Source organism: Psittacula echo (assembly GCF_963264785.1).
Source record: "Psittacula echo genome assembly, chromosome: 4".
Classification (NCBI taxonomy): domain Eukaryota; kingdom Metazoa; phylum Chordata; class Aves; order Psittaciformes; family Psittacidae; genus Psittacula; species Psittacula echo.
Window position 1 is genome coordinate 44,981,224 of NC_137738.1, and position 17,421 is coordinate 44,998,644.

Here is a 17,421-nt window from a genome sequence, read left to right on the forward strand (position 1 = left end):
TTTTAATGAATACAAAGGTTCAAAGGATGACAGGATCTGATCCACTCCATTTTCAGAATCTATCTACTTGTATTTTTTTCTTTCCTTTAAAGCTAGACTCTTCAACTTTCTTCTGTGCTGTAACTCACATTTCCCCTGGTTTGCAGTAAAGAAGTGTTTGAGGGTTTTTGTTGTCTTCCTGCAATCTTATGCCTTAAGGTTAAGCTTCTTTCTCATCTCTGTCAAAGTTCTGCAGAAATCGGCCAACAACTCTAACCTAACCAGTCACTGCCCTGCTCCCATCCCATGTGGGATTGTGAGTATTCTACTTTCTTCTGCAATCATTTCGTACCTCCTTACCATTCTGTGGAGAATGTGATTTCTCTCCCAGCATATGTCTTCACTCTTCGTTTGTTTTCAATGTTCTTATTTACCATGTTCCTATTCTGAGATCATTGAGGGCATTACATTCTGTAGGCATACATTACATACAGAAGAATCTCTAAGATCTGACTGTTCCAATATTCCTGTAAGCCAAAAAGAACTCTGCTGGCAACATAATAGTCTTTTCTTGCTGACAGTGAAATATCTAAGGTAAATTCATGTTTTCTCTAGTTCTCTTGTTGCTACAGCTGTGCACTAAAAGTTGGTGAAGCAGTAAGAAAAAAACACTGCTTCTTTTCCCAACAAACTTGGTTAAAATTCCAACACCTAAAAACAGGTACTCTGAGATGACTGTGAGGAAGTTCCTGTCAGTATCAGGATGCACAAGTGGTTTAGAATCTTGGAATCAAACTTTCGGTTCTCCTAATCCAGATATCCAGGCTCAGGCTCTAATTCTATAAGCCACACACAACAAAGGACATTTTAAAAGAAAGCAGTAATTATACTTTATAAGCAAGGGCACTTTCCAATCTCAATCAGGACATTATCATGAAGACTTTACAATAACAGAAATTATCTTTGATCTTTCGTACAACTAACTTCCTCTCAGTCTGTGTTCTCATTCTTTTTGTAACTAGCTCCTATTTTACTGTTGACATGAAAAAGGAGAAAATCAAAGATCATTCATTTGGAATACTGCACAAATAAAAGCTAACTTTTGGCACTATACTAGTACTTTTAAAATTTAGCATTAGGAACAACATTTGTCAACAGTATCTATTTATTTGTATCTGACATTTTACCAATACTTGTTTACAAGGCACTAGTTACGCTTTTTGGAAGGCATTCTTACAGCCCAGCATTGAATTTACATGCATTATATTAAAAATGCACAGACATGTGTCTGCCCACACACCACCCCCTAATTCTACTTCAGATAGTAAGTTTCTCTGTTGTTAATTTCTCATATTATATAGCTTCAACTACTACAATTACATTCTGTAATATGATATTTAAGTCTATACTTCTGAAAATTCATTTACAAAGGACATCATTAAAAATTCCATAAAATGACTGCAACAATTTAAAAAGAACACCTCTGGTGTTCTTTTAGTATTAGTGTTACACCTCTTAGTGTTCTAGTATTAGTATATCCAATTAGCGCACATTTTAAAAATATCTCCACCATTTCATAAACTATGACCAGCTTCTGCAACACAGTTTTCAAAGACTTTTGCAGGAATTCTTAAGTATAAAATGGAACTTTCCTTGCAGAGAGGTGAAAATATAAAGAACTGCCAAATATTAAATAATACCAAAAGCCTTTTAAGTAACTTTTAAGTGCTGAGGGAGCTGGCGGAGGTCATTGCTAGGCCACTCTCCATCATCTTTGGTAAGTCATGGGAAACAGGAGAGGTGCCTGAGGATTGGAGGATGGCAAATGTCACGCCAGTCTATAAGAAGGGCAAGAAGGAGGACCCGGGTAATTATAGACCGGTCAGCCTTACCTCCATCCCTGGAAAGGTGATGGAACAACTTATTCTTGACACCATCTCTAGACATATCAAGGATGAGGGGGTCATTAAGAGTAGCCAACATGGTTTTACCAAGGGGAAGTCATGTTTGACCAACCTTATAGCCTTCTATGAGGAAGTAACTAGGTGGATGGATGATGGTAGAGCAGTGGACGTGGTTTTTCTTGATTTCAGTAAGGCATTTGATACTGTCTCCCACAGCATCCTCATAGATAAGCTAAGGAACTGTGGGCTTGATGATCAGGTGGTGAGGTGGATCAAGAACTGGTTGAAAGGAAGAAGGCAGAGAGTTGTGGTCAATGGGGCAGAATCTAGCTGGAGGTCTGTGACTAGTGGAGTCCCTCAGGGGTCGGTGCTGGGACCAGTGCTGTTTAATATTTTCATCAACGACCTGGATGAGGGAATTGAGTGTACTATCAGCAAGTTCGCTAATGACACTAAACTGGGAGGAGTGGCTGACATGCCATCCAGCGAGACCTGGACAGGCTGGAGAGTTGGGCGGGGAGAAACTTGATGAAATTCAACAAGGGCAAGTGTAGAGTCTTGCATCTGGGGAGGAACAACCCCATGTACCAGTACAGGTTGGGGGTTGACCTGCTGGAAAGTAGTGAAGGGGAAAGGGACCTGGGGGTCCTGGTGGATAGGAGGATGACCATGAGCCAGCAATGTGCCCTTGTGGCCAAGAAGGCCAATGGCATCCTAGGGTGCATTAGAAAGGGTGTGGTTAGTAGGTCAAGAGAGGTTCTCCTCCCCCTCTACTCTGCCTTGGTGAGGCTGCATCTGGAATATTGTGTCCAGTTCTGGGTCCCTTAGTTCAAGAAGGACAGGGAATTGCTTGGAAGAGTCCAGCGCAGAGCCACAAAGATGATTAGAGCCATCAAAGATGATTAGATGAGTGGAACATCTCCCTTATGAGAAGAGGCTGAGGGAGCTGGGTCTCTTTAGCTTGGAGGAGACTGAGGGGTGACCTCATCAGTGTTTACAAATATGTAAAGGGTGAGTGTCAGGATGATGGAGCTAGGCTTTTCTCAGTGATGTCCAGTGATAGGACAAGGGGTAATGGGTGTAAAGTGGAGCATAAGAGGTTCCATGTGAACATCAGGAAAAACTTTGTGACTGTGAGAGTGACAGAGCACTGGAACATGTTGCCCAGGGGGGTTGTGGAGTCTCCTACGTTGTAGATATTCAAGGCCCGGCTGGACAAGTTCCTGTGTGATGTACTCTAGGTTACCCTGCTCTTGCAGGGGGGTTGGACTAGATGATCTTTTGAGGTCCCTTCCAACCCTTGGGATTCTGTGATTCTGTGAACAAACATTGAACAGATTTTTTGCTTAACTAAAATTTTAGCTTACATAAGTAGCAAACCAGAATGTAGAGTATCTGACAGAAAACACTTCCTTCTCCTTTCTTAAGCAAGACTGAGAAGATTGAGAACTCACAATCCAAAGGAGCAAAACCAACAAGGATGTAGGTGGCAATCATAGTGAAGAAGAGAGTTGTTGACTGTAGCACGCAACAAAAACTGTACTCTCACTTATTTAATACTGTACTTGTACGTGTTGGGAATTGGTTTAAGAGGAGCTATGGGTTGATAATTCATTACTCAGAGCAGCTGTAAAATGAATCAGTCAACACTTAAAAGCTCACACAATATTTAACAATGGGGACATAAATTCCAGTGCCTACCACAAATTCTAATTTGGAATAATTACAGGCTATCTGCATACATTTTCCTGACATTCTCAAATATCTACACTTTTTCAACTGTTCCACAACACTGGTTTGTACTTTTGGGCTACTTGCCACACTGAAAGCTGTTCCAGAGGCTATACTTACTGGAATGGAAACATTTTGCTATAACTTACTTAAGACATCAGTTTTATCAGGATGAGAAATACTCAGTCTGTTGCATCAAATGTTAGCAGCTTAGAAATATGGCTTCAAGCATAGTTTGACAGGCTGTTACAAAAATTCTTAATTAAAAAGTAAATGCTCAGAGCAAAATAATTTTATGCAAAATTAAACTCAATATGCTAATTCAGGTACTGTGGTCTGAAGGTCAGTATTAGGATATGTTTTATATGTTAAATATTCCAGAATTCATGAGAATTTTGTATGCTAGATCTTCAAAACCCTGATTTATGTGTAGAAAAAATGTCCTGATAGCTTTTCTGACAAATTCTAAAACTTTTGTGTTAGCATTTTTACTTATTATCACACTTATTTTTTTTCCAGGCAAGATGAGGTTATGCATTTGTAAATGATGACTCAAAAAATTGCTTTTTGCTTTTTCATTCCTACTGCTTTTTCACTGATGATACCCTCGTTTCCTAGAGGAATCTAGAGGTTCAACGCAGTGATGGCAACAGACAATCTTTTAGACACTTTAAGAAATATGTAAATATTTGTTTGCAACCTTCTTAGTTACGTACTTCCATTTCATATCATTTGATCACTAGTAAAATATTAATTTTAATTGAAAAGCCTCAAATAATACAGTATTATACCATAGCTTGCTTATTTTTCCACGTAATACAAAAGCTTCAAGGTTCTTTTAATTAATAGAATTCTTTTATAAATAGAAACAGAAAAACTGACTTTCCTCCTTCAAGTAGTGGGGGACTGAAGCTGCTATTAGCAAATACTGGTATGATCCCCAAATGAAAGCAACCTCTGACTTTTTCTTATAGCAATGACATATATATATTTCTATATGGATCAGTGTTCTGTATGCTTATTTCAACTGAAAAGCAGCTCTTCCAATCACAGTGCAACATGACAATACATGGAATAATTTACAGTAATTCAGTTTGATACTGAACTGAGTGATCTATCTTGCATGAAGCACCATACGAAACACAGGCTTATTGCTCATGTCTGTACAATATTACTGTCAAAAAAGTTCAGACTGATTTGCTCTAAATTTCCCCAAACAACTAAAATCCAACCCAAATCACTGTCCAGATTAGCATGCTATCCCATGTCAGAAACCAACACAAACAATACACAAACAATATCAGACATTTTGTCTATTAAAGCTCAGTCAACGAAAAAGCTTAAGCATATATTTACAAATTTAATACTACTCTTTTCAAACCTGCTGTCAAAAACTCTACAGTCTTAAGAGGATGCAACCAGATAAATTTAAATGTATGCTTATGTTTGATTTTTTCCTCATCTTTTTACTTTCACTATCAGACTTACTTTAGGCACTGCAAAACAGTGCAGTTACAAATACACGGATTTGATCCAGCAGCTTTGAAAGAAAGATCAGATAACATGTCATTAAATTATTACATAAATTAGACATGCACTATGGTGTACCCAATTATTATGTCACACAATTTAAAAGACTACTTATTCTTTCTTTTAAACAGCATAGAAGGATTTTTAACAATCAAGAGCTCTGTAATTGCAAGTGCAGACCTCAGAAAGACTCCAAATTTGGTTTCCAAGATATTTTAATTAAATTCCAAGTCCAAAAAATCTCCAGAACAAAGCAGACAGGAAGAATATTAGCTGGAAATAAGAAGCTCTATGACACTAATACCAGAGATGAACTTATACTGCTTTAATGGCTGAAGAACATGCCTTTATTTTAGCTTCTTAAAAGATGGAACAGCTACAAAGTAAATCTCCCCTAAAAGTTCAGGTGTTTTAGAATCCTTGCCTGCGGTTTCAGGATCATCTCTGATAAATATTAGTACTTTTTCTTAATTACCCATACATATACAAAATTTTAAGTGTTCACACAAAAGGAGCAAGAACCAGTATCAAGAATACATGTAGCAATCCCAACAGTTGTGGGGATTCGGTTTGGAACACCATCATAATAACTCTCTCTGAAGTATCAAAAGATGTTTTTACCATCATGTTTTAAAATGAAATACAAATGTCCTCAAATCTCCCTCAGCTTTGACGTATGTCTTAGATGATACCGAAATAACGTATGTATAGAAAAAAGTCCTTCCCACTGTGGATCTGTCAGCCTTTCCACATGCTCTCATTTCTGGAGGAAAGCACTAATCTTACCTACCATTTTAAAGCTACTATTCTTATTAAATAACTGTTTGAAATAATAAAATCAGAGTAAGAATTTTAATAGAACATTCTCATACTCAAGGTTTTTTACATTTTCAGCTTTTTCCCATTCCAAAAATCTAAATATTGCAAGATGAATTCTAACTCTTGAGCAGTGTTCACAGTACTTTCTTTAGTATTTTCCTTATGTCAAGCCACTGCATTCGTATATTTCTAGCTCCACAGTTTGTAAAATGAAAACAGAGTTACCTACTGTACCATTAATTGCTAACCTGACACTGAAACAGTAATTTCACTGTTATGGGTGATGGGACTGAGAACTTCTGTATAACTCCACTCCCCTAACAGGTACAGTAATAAGCTGTTAGTTCTTTAGGCAAAAGACAGGAATCTGTTGGATAAAGGCTTCATTCTCTGCCAGTAATCAGTAACTTCAGGGCCTTCTGTAGATTCTGTACAGCAGTGCTTACATCTTCATATTGCAGAGCGCTGCCAGCATATTTGCAGTATTTTTGAGCTCTGGCAAAGTCCTCTGGAGTCAAACGGACTTCCCCTGCAAAAACATAAGCATTACAAAGTTACTATAATGGAAATCTGACTGAGGCTTCCTTTCCATAATTTCTGTGTTTTACTTACATGTGCGGTAATATTATGAAAACCAGTAATATTTGTGGTAATATTACAAAGACCAAGCTATGATGTTTCTTCTGTTCACTTTTCTTTCCATTCATGTAATGTTTAACTTCTTTGCTGCTGGCATTTTGAAAAATGTAAGAGGATCTTTCTACACATTGGTATTCGTATGACCCAGTGTCTTTCAAAAGTAAGTCAATACCTTTGAGAAAGATCTGCTCTTCATCTAAGACAGCAAAGGAGAGCTTTATAACAACAAGTTAGTTGTAATCAATCTTGTACCTGCAAGAAACAAGGACAGTGGGCTTTGTGCTTACAGTATAATTACTTTGCTCTCTTCTTCAGGAATAACACAGCTAGAAACTGTTCCTTCTGAAATGGAGTAACTATTCAAAATGCAGAAACATTTCTCACTGTTTCTGGTTTTGTACATTTTATATTTCTGTTTATCAAGTAATATTTATGTTTTCAATTTCATTATGTAAGATGAATGAAACCAAAATTGATCTCATTAAATGTGGCCATTTTTGTACTACCAGAGAACACTAGCAAAAAAACCCCTCACAGTATAAAACAATTAACTGTTACTTATTACTCAGAATATTTTCTTGACTTATGTTAAAACACTGAGAATTCTGTACTGCTCAGACACATCCACTCAGTCTTCTAGAAAACATAGTGGGGACTTATGCCGTAACTGGCAGAAGATTTAATATGCAAACAGCATCACTGATGTGTGCATAAAGTAAAGCACAGTTATGTTCCTGTCCCTCTTACCACCCACAAATTCACTGGGAGTTTCAAGGCTAATCCCATGGCACTCCAATAACCTACAGATAGATTAAAAAACCTTTACTTATGTTCTTTCAGAACAATTTAACTTATAAAAGACTGGGTTTTATGGACACAGATAAATAATTAATGCAATACTAGAGAAATATGTACTTATTTAATACTTTTCCCACATAGCATTTTATAAGCAATGAAAAGATTTCAGAGATTAAGAAAAAATGCATTTAAAAAGCACCACAGATTTTATATGAAAATTGGTTGAACAAAGATTTAGCTCTCTAATTACAGCTTCCTAATTTTAAGCAAGGACATGAATATACTTAAATCCATGTTTTTTATGTCACAATTTCAGTTAGCTGGATCCCTTTCTTCCAAAATAAAGCTGTTAGCAATACTGTGAGAATGTTCACTAAAAAATCTCAGTTCTTATCAGAAAAATGTCTATTATATTTGCTTTTCCTTTTTCCAATCTTATTATTTAAGAAAAGCTTTTGAGCAAACAAAACGGAAAACCTAGACTAGTTTGCTGGTTTTCAAAACAACCCTACCTTGGTAAATAGCAGAAGGGTGAGTGCTCTTAAGATTAATAGTATCAATTTTTAAAAGATACTCTAGAATTCTACTTAATCTCCTTCAATAAATAAATATGAGCACAAAATTACTGTTGAGTATTGAGGCACATGACAACTTCGTGGTCTCATTATCATTGCAATGTATATTAATTTACTGCTGAACAAGTGAAGCCACATTAAATCTCTTAAAATACATACACATACGAGCAAATATATGTGAAGGAGTGCATAAACACAAGCACACACTTAGGTTATTTTTTGACCCAAATAAAGTCACAGACTAAAAGCAGCTGGGGTCAATCTGCAACCACATTACTGAACATCTTTAAGAAATTAAAACGACCAAGTTCCCCTCAGAGTGGCTTTATGCTATGATGCCAAAAGAAACTACAAAATCATTCTTTAAAAATTGGCCAAGGCATCAGCTCAGTATTCAACTAATTTATTGGAAGGAAGCCTAAATTCACCAGTCTAATCTTATTTTTGCAGTATGAGCTCTATTAATGTTTTCCTGGCATAAAGCCTTATTTATTATGAAATCTACTTCAGATGCTATTATGACATAACTTGAGGGGAAAAAAGTTAACAAGTTAACAATTTTAAATTTATAAACCAAAATTTACACAATAAGGGTGTTGATCTTTTGATGTGCTCAGCAGCGGCCTCAGCTCCTACTGAAGTCAGCACCTCACAATGGACAAGCAGAATAGAAATAGCTCTGTGTTTTCTTAAGTTTTCAAAATAATGTGAAACTTAACTATATTGTCTGTACTTGCATCGAAGTTATAACCACATTAAATTAGTAACTGGCTTCAATTTACATATTCTATATTCTAAGGGTTAAGCAGCTTTGGAAAAAAATCAAAGTGGCTTTGCAGAAAAGGACCGGGGGGTCCTGGTAGACACTAATTTGTCCACAAGCCAATCATCTGCCCTTGCAGCAAAGAGGGCTAAAGGGCATTAAGAAGAGTGTTGCCAGGAGGTGCAGGGAGGTGATCAGCGCTGGTGACACCAAACCTGGAAAACTGTGTCCAATTCTGGGTTCCCCAGTACAAGAGAGACTGACATCCTGGAGAGAGTCCCATGAAGGCCACAAAGATGATTAAGGGGCTGGAGCACCTCTCATACAAGGAGAGGCTGAGAGAACTGGGATTGTTCAGCCTGAAGAAAAGGCTTAGGGGGATCTCATCAATGTAAAGAAATACCTGAAGGGAGGGTGCATAAAGGACGGAGCCATGCTCTCTTTAGTGGTGCCCAGTGACAGGACCAGAAGTGGTAGGAACAAACTGAAACACAGCAGGGTCCTGTCTGAACACCAGGAATCAACTTTTTTTACTGTGAGGGTAACCAAGCACTGGCATAGAGGGGTTGTGGAGTCTCCATCCTTGGAGAGATTCAAAAGACAGCTCTTATATTAACAGTAACATACTTCCTTCTGTGCTGCAAATTAAACCATGGGCAGAGAGCAGGGGCAGGGGGAGACACAAAGGACATGGCCCTGAGCAACTCATTTTACAGGACCCTTCGTTGAGCAGAAGGGTTGGACCAGGTGACCTCCAGAGCTCTCTTCCAAACTCAACCATACTGTGATTCTGAACTCTAAAAGAGCTCAAAAACACTGAGGTGGAAAAAGTAGACTGTATTTATCCTGAAACAAATGTGCTTTTGTGTTAATCAGAAATTACCAGCACTGTAGTTATATTTATTACTGAAACGTGACAGACATATGGAATCTATAAACAACAAGCATCATTCTTTAAGAAGAAAAGAGAGTGAAAATCAAAAGGCAATTTCACTAGAGATGGTGAAAATCATGCGGGGGGGGGGAAAAAGTAGGTTTGTAATGCAAATAGTGTGTATTTTACATGAGATATCTGCTTCACCCTGGCATCCTTTTCTATCTACAAGATGTTTTTCCTTTTTATGAAGTTGCCCAAATACAAAGGAGTGGATTTAGCAAAATTTTAATAATGCAACCAGGTGCATAAAGACAGTGATGGCAAAGGTAACACAAATTATTTTTGAAACAAGATGCTCTTTTTTCCCATTAAAGCACTTAAGATATTTGAAATAGAAATCCTCAAAGACTTTTTTCCTTAAGATCATGAAAACACATAAAATGTCAAATTATTATTTCTACTTCGTGTGTAGAAAAATCAAACATTATTATACATGCACCTAGAATGGACAAATGGTTTCTCTACGCTATGCCATCTGTGGAAGGGAGCATACAGTAATGTAAGATGATTTTATAAAAACTATGTGTAGCACAACCATGAATGCATTTAGCGTTAGTAAAATCTAGAGGTAATAAATTTTTAAAGCAAACTACACCAGAGAAGTGCACACACACATTGTACAAAGTCACTGTGTAGCTCTACCTTCTGTTGTCAGAGACGTTAACCGATGCTTCAGTGCATAAGCTTTGACGCTCTCAAAAGTCAATGTTAAAAGTTCAAAACCTGTTCGATAGAACAGGACAATTATTGAAGGACTCATGCTGACTAAAATCAAAGGAATACTGTTACTTTAGCTTAATTTTCTTTTGATAAAATACTCCAGTCTTCTCCACCAAAAGCTTCTCTCTCATAATATCATTAATCAAATTGCTTTTCCTACATTATGGGATGGAAATAAAATATGTAATTTATTTTAAAAATATACATTTGATAGTACTACCAGAAAGAGCCTTGCAGGAATATGTGGAATATCCTTTTTGGCTATGCCTATGCTTGTACATTCAACAGTGCCAGGGAACGTGTCTCAGCACTCAAAGTTGACTGCCTACACCTTCAAACTGCTGGAACAGCTACCAGTATGGTTTTGGCCCGTGCAAACTAGCACTTTCCCAAACAATTCCTGGGCATGACTTGCGGTCAGAGCAGGCTAGAAACCATTCAATATTGGCAGCCTTCACAAACTACCTTGTTTAGAAGGTTTAAAAGTTTAACAGTATGGATGTGAGTGGTTTTGTGCCAGCTGTTCTCAAGTGTTTTTACAGGCATGTGTAATTTATTAGTATAGACACAGACATTAGTGTCCAAACCGCGGAGCAGTTCTACTACGCACTGTGCTAGCTTTATGTAGCTATCGGAGAGAAAAACTTATCCCTTCTTCCCACCCAAAGGAAACTTCAGTTCCAGGGGAATGGTGCATACTGAAGTCTACCCTCAATATGCAGCAGCCAGGATCTAGCCTGAACATATCTATTGCAACTCAGGAACTGGGAAGGGCTCCTCATCCCACAGTTTAATACATCTGTTGTGAGATACAGGCATTTCTAAATCTACTTACAGGTCAGGGAACAAAGCTACTATCAACAGAGTACTGTTGGCGTTTAAAGGACTCCTCAGTAGCACAAGAAGTATGACACCTGCTGTTACTCTTACATGTACAGCTGAAGGGTGGATGCTTTGGGTGATGACAGGATAGTAACAGGCAAGGTCAAACACTTTCCATTTATCTCAAGCTTCTTAATTCTATGCATCCGAAGAAAACTGTTACTGTATCTCTGCTGAGATATCCCTTATGTCTTCTCAAACTCCTCCATAACTGACAGTATATTTTCTAAGCTTTCAAAACTGAGGATCTGTATGAGCTGTATCACCTCTTTGGGTGCACTTTTGCAAAACTTCCTTGTTAGAATCATAGACTCGTAAGAATCACAGAATCGTGGAATGGTTTGGGTCAGAAAGGACCTTAAAGATCATTTAGCTCCAAACCTCCTGCCATAGGCAGGGACAACTTCCACTAGACCAGGCTGCTCAAAGCCCCATACAGCCTGGCTTTGAACACTACCACGGATGGGGCACTTTAAGCTGTTACAAGATCCAAACTTGTAGTGATACAACAGATGTGCAGAAGAAGGCAGTCATGCAAATTCTCAGATCAAATTAGAGGTTCATCACTATGCTTAGCAATGGTCTTAACCTCTTATTTTCATGACAGTAGTTACTACAAATTCACAAACACAGGGTATCTTAATTCACTCAATTTCTTTTTATTTATATTTATGTACCTATTAAAGCAGGTAAGTGGCCAGAAGGAGCAATGCAGTGATACTATCCAGCTACTGAATGATGAACTTCTAATACTTGAGAAGAATTAAAGTTTAAATCAAAATTATGATATTTTTGACAACTAGAATTAAACACTGAAAACAAGGAACACTGACAAGTACAATTTTCAGAGTAGTTACCCAAAAACCTATTAAAATTACTATCTAGCAGATCATGACAAGATGGTTAAATATGAAAGCTTTGTTGACAAACAACACAAAACTTGCTTTCCAACTAGCAGTTACTATGGTAAAGCTTAAGTAAAGCCTTCAGCTGTTTTTGTTGAGGAGCTACCAAAACCCTCACAACTTCCCTCAAGACTCAAAAAACTATCACCAAGTTTAAATGGTTCAGCTACAGGTACTGAGGTACTGTTTTCAATACAACTAGTTAACTGTCACATGAGACATTACAGTAATATGCCAGACAAACAGTAGGATGTGCCTTTAGTTCTTCAAGAGAATAGCAATGATTAATGTGTCTCTATTAAAGGTAATTTTATGACTTTAATTTTTAAGACATGTTCTACACAAACGGCTTCCTAATATATTAAACCGGACACATCCTTAAGCATTCTTATGATGGCACTCTGAAAACAAGCCAAATACTGAATTCCTATTATAGCATTCCACTGTATCAAAAAGCTTGTATTTTTCACAGACTCTTCATCAACATAATAAACTCAAATATCCAACTAAATATTTGTCAACTATGACATACAAGAATGTAACTATCTAAACTCAGTAGTCATAACAGTCAATATTTGACCGTATTTAGTTCTGGAACTTAAAACCTCTACATATATTATCAGATTTCTGTGGTGACGAAAAACTATAGGGCAGAATGTGAACAGATTAGGATCTAGGATGATTTCAACTTTATTTTCAGTCACCACTCTTTCACAGCCCATGGTTTCTCTAAGGTTAGCATTTATGTGCGTACTTCAAAGCATGATATATATAAGCAGACATAACATACATGTAATATAGCTCATTAGTGATTTTAACATCAAAGACAGTTGTCGTTTTAGAAGATCAAAGCCTTGATTAAATGGTATGTCAAAATAGCATCATTAGTAGTACCTTCTTAATTATTTCATTTAATACAGGTATTACTTATAATCAACATGTGCACGTAACAATTATGCTGCGATAAAAAACCCCACTGGAATGTTGTGGTTATTTAATGAACTGAAAAAATAACTTACTGACCCTGAAGAAGAAATTTTAGAGTAAAGGGAACGTGTATTAATTACCAAAAATATAATTTAGCAATGCCATCAGGAATATAGGCTTTGTTAAGTATATGAGAACCTCACCTGACAAGCAACAATATAAATAAAGCCTAATACAGTGCTAGCTCATTGGTTTGAAAAAGTCAGACAGGCAACATTAATCATACACTGTAGCAAAGCTTTCATAAGCATTAAACTCTGAGTAACACGGTATTTAGATGAGGTTGATTCTCTTTAAAATTTCTGAATTAGTAGTGTTCGGGTAACGATGACATTATTTCTCAAACTTTTTCCTTCAGCATATGGGAAACACACAGGACACAGCACACTGCTTGTACAGACAATACAAAACACCTTACCTGCAGACTGAGCACTGTAAAGGGAAGGATCGACCAGTGGAATATTCTGAGGAGAAGGCTGAATGGTGTTACTTGTCACTCCTGCAAATCAATACAAAAAATTGGTCTTGGATTATTTTTATTTATAGACTTTAAAAGTAAGCAGGCATAATATGAAAACAGAAAAGGTAAAGCTAATTACTCAATGATTTTTAAATTAAGCAACTGATAGCTTCCCAATTCTGAAAATTCATAGAATCACAGAATGGTTTGGGTTAGAAGGGACCTTAAAGATCACCTAGTTCCAACCCCCTGCCATGGGCAGGGATACCTTCCACTCAACCAGGTTGCTTAAAGCTCCATCCAACTTGGCCTTGAACACTTCCAGGGATGGGGCAGCCACAACTTCTCTGGGCAACCTGTGCCAGTGCCTCACCACTCTCCCAAGAAAGACTTTTCTACCCTAAATCTACCCTTTTCAGCTTAAAACCATTCCCCCTTTCCTGTCACTACATACTCTTCTAAAACATAATTTCAAAACCTCAGTTCAGACTATGTTTTATAAATTAATACAGAAGTATTTATAGGCTATCACGGATTCTATCAGTACAGTTTTTCACAGAAATTTAATTAAAAAACCAGGAAAAGCCTAGTCCAAAAGATACTTGTTACCCTAGAGTAGTGAGGAACACCTGCTGGATAAGAGTAACTTTTATAGTTGAACTTTAAATTTTGCCTTTTAATATCAGATCCTCCATTATTTTTAAAGTATCATGCCTGCCATCTCACACTTAAAACTGTCTCCTTCCTAATTACTTTGAAAACAATTGGTAAGAGTCAAAAAGCTAGCCATATGTAAAAGAGAAATGGTGATGCTAGAATAAGAAACAGAACTTTATGTTGGGAAGCATTCCTGTATTTGCATTCACATTTCAGATACTCTCATTTGCACTGATCCAAACCTACATTTTTGCAGTATGTTCAGAACAAACAAGAGTAATATAAGTTCTTTCTACAATATATGCTTTGTAGGAAGATGGTTTAACCACATTATCTGTTATTTCATGGAATGACAGACAGAGTTAAAACTATGCAATGTAAAGAATTCATGTATTCCAACAAGGCATCTATTCCATAATTTTCAGATGTGGTAAAAACAAAGAGCTAAACATTTACCTAGGCCAGGTTGGATGAGGCCTTGGGTGGCATGGTTTAGTGTGGGGTGTCCCTGCCCATGGCAGGGGGGTTAGAACTAGATGATCTTAAGGTCCTTTCCAACCCTGACTATTCTATGATTCTATGACTGTAAAAAACAACACTCTCCCCCTCCCAGACCCAAACAACCCCAGCTATCTGAAGGATTTCCCTTTGATAAAGCTGAAAAGAAAGAGCATGCTGAACTTTTCATAGGGTGAAGCGTTTTTAAAATGAGAAAGTAAAAGAAGGGGCTGTGTTACAAAAACATCTCATATTTTCTAGAATATAAAAATGTATCTGAAAAATTAAATTATCATCAAGACTGAAATCAAGAGCTTTTAATGTTTTTAGTCTTATGAAACATCATTATAAAAAGGTAATATGAGGTGAAAAAAATATACTCATAAACAATTTAATACAACTTTTTCCTGTTTGGTGTTTTTTTGTTGTTATTTTTTTTTTTTTTTTTTTAATACAGCAACTTGGGAGGAACCTTGGATTTTTAAGGACTTTGTTTTGGTCCAAAAAATGACACAGAATAGGAAGGATATAGGAGTCAGTATGTTTAACAACAGGGACAAAATTTCCATTAATTATATTTTTTGAGGTCAATCACACTGAAATACTTGCATGGGAAAAAGAGCATTAACCAAATAGAAAAAAGTATGAACGGTGCATCGGGCGTGTACCACTAAAGTGTTGCTGTAACAGTTTCAACATAATGTTGGATATGTTCCCACAAAGAACAGCAGTTTATCTGCACAGGGAAAGCTAAATATGAAATGAAGTAGTATAATTTCATCTATCACGTGAAAGACTCAAATACTGCTTTACAGGATAGATGTTGCAATGCATTATTCTAGAAAAGAAAAAACCATTCTGTCTGCAAGAACACTCATTCGATCAGTTCATATATCTCTCTGGCAAAGTGCTCCAAAATACGAATTAAATATTTTAAAAACCAGAAAAGCATAAAAATATTCCCAATGGCATTTTTACAATGTTAATTTATAAAGTTGCCTCTGCCATAGAACAACTGTATTATTTTACTTAATATGTAATGGAAAGAGGGCTAGAATTTGCCTCTCAGTAACAGCATGGATTTTTGGAATGTGATTTAGACATACCTGTATTATGAGGTACTTCAGCTGGAGTGTTGGCTGGTGCATGGGCACCTGGTGGTATATGTATGCCAGTGTAATTACTAGTTGCTTTGTTGTTAGCTTCATATGTAGATGACGATGTTGGTTGAGTTGTTCCACTATGGAGAGAAGATGACTCTGCTTCTTCCCTTTCAACATCTGCTAAGATGACACGAAACAGGAATTGCTACAACTCTTCTATAAAAACACTTGTAAATTTAGGCTTCTTTCTAAAGCCTCCTTTCAATTTTTTTTTTAGTAGAAAAATTGCCACCACAACGTTACATAAAACATTTATCAACCCAAACCACCTACAGTTGATTTGACAAAGTAAAAAAAGCAACATAGCACAAGATGAAGATCTAGGAACTCACACACTTTCAAAGCTCTCTTCTGTTTAAATTGAAGGATCATCTCATTACTCGTCTGAGTTAGTAATCTCTCTTTAGTACAATCCATTATACCTCCATGTACTGCATCCACAGCAGTTGAACAAGATACTACAAATATGCAGCAACCTGTATTTTAACATATACATGAACCAAAATATGGAAAACTGTATTTGCCTTACAAACTCTTTGCAAAAAGAAAGACAGTGCCAATCCTTCCAGTCCATATCAATTAAACAAACCACAAAGAAATAACAAAAAAGGGAACTTTGGGAAAATAATACTGAACAAGAAAACTAAATGCAGCTTAGCCAAGTCATAACTGTAGCTGAACAGTACATAATGCACTATAAGAATAAGGAGGTTCAAAATATCCCATAGAATGTGCAAAGAACATAGGTGTTATTTTTCGATCTAGATACATTCTTAAGGTTCTGCTCTAGATAATTCAATGTAATTCTGAAGACTAATTGTCCAATTTTAGTATGCTAACAACCAAGTTAATGTAGAATATGGTTGATTTCTGCTCCTTAATTTGAATTTTTCTCAGTTTTTAAAAGTTAATTTTCTATGTAAGTATCCATCTATGTCAATAATATCAGGTGAAACAAACAGTTTTGGGAATGGCTTTGTTAACATCCATTCTTGAAAGGGAGCAAAATGAATATATCAGCACAAAACTCGTATTGTGTCTAGATCTGAAAAAAGATGCTGTTTATGAAATCCACACTGATCTTCAACTATACAAGATGATGTGCTATGCAAACACTACTACTTAGTAACAAAACAGCTTACTATAAATAGTATTACTAATACAAATTTATTGATTTTTTTCCTTTGTAAGGTCCTATTCCCCCTCAAAAGTAGTTAAGGTGCTACCTTTGCAAAACCCACCTTTTAATTCATAATATTATTCACTACAATAAAAGGCTATAATGCAGAGTAAAATCAACAGTATTGTCATTAGGACATTTTTACTGGACTTTAATAAATGCACAGTTAAAGATTATATTTTTGTTCTATATGGCAAAGCTGTATTAGTTTATTTTCATTCAGAACATCTACGTACTAACACACAAATCCCTCAAATCCACAGTCTAATACCAAGAATCTTTATTTAAAAGTAT

At 36.5% G+C, this 17,421-nt stretch overlaps 1 protein-coding gene across 10 annotated transcripts in view; it reads right to left on the bottom strand.

Annotated features, from left to right (window-relative positions):
* Positions 1 to 3,431: 3,431 nt before the first annotated feature.
* VTA1 (vesicle trafficking 1) overlaps positions 3,432 to 17,421 on the bottom strand; it is a 39,671-nt gene continuing 25,681 nt past the window's right edge. For 3 of the 10 annotated variants that reach the window (XM_080616231.1, XM_080616227.1, XM_080616234.1), the window contains 4 exons: positions 15,891 to 16,067; positions 13,588 to 13,668; positions 10,318 to 10,398; positions 3,432 to 6,492 (listed from right to left, as the gene is read on the bottom strand). In XM_080616231.1, coding sequence (XP_080472357.1) covers positions 6,347 to 6,492; positions 10,318 to 10,398; positions 13,588 to 13,668; positions 15,891 to 16,067 — 485 coding nt within the window. In that variant the 3' untranslated portion in view covers positions 3,432 to 6,346. Of the gene's footprint in view, positions 6,493 to 6,774; positions 6,855 to 10,317; positions 10,399 to 13,587; positions 13,669 to 15,890; positions 16,068 to 17,421 lie in introns of all 10 variants that reach the window. The other 7 variants (XM_080616232.1, XM_080616229.1, XM_080616235.1 and 4 more) reach the window with 5 other exon arrangements.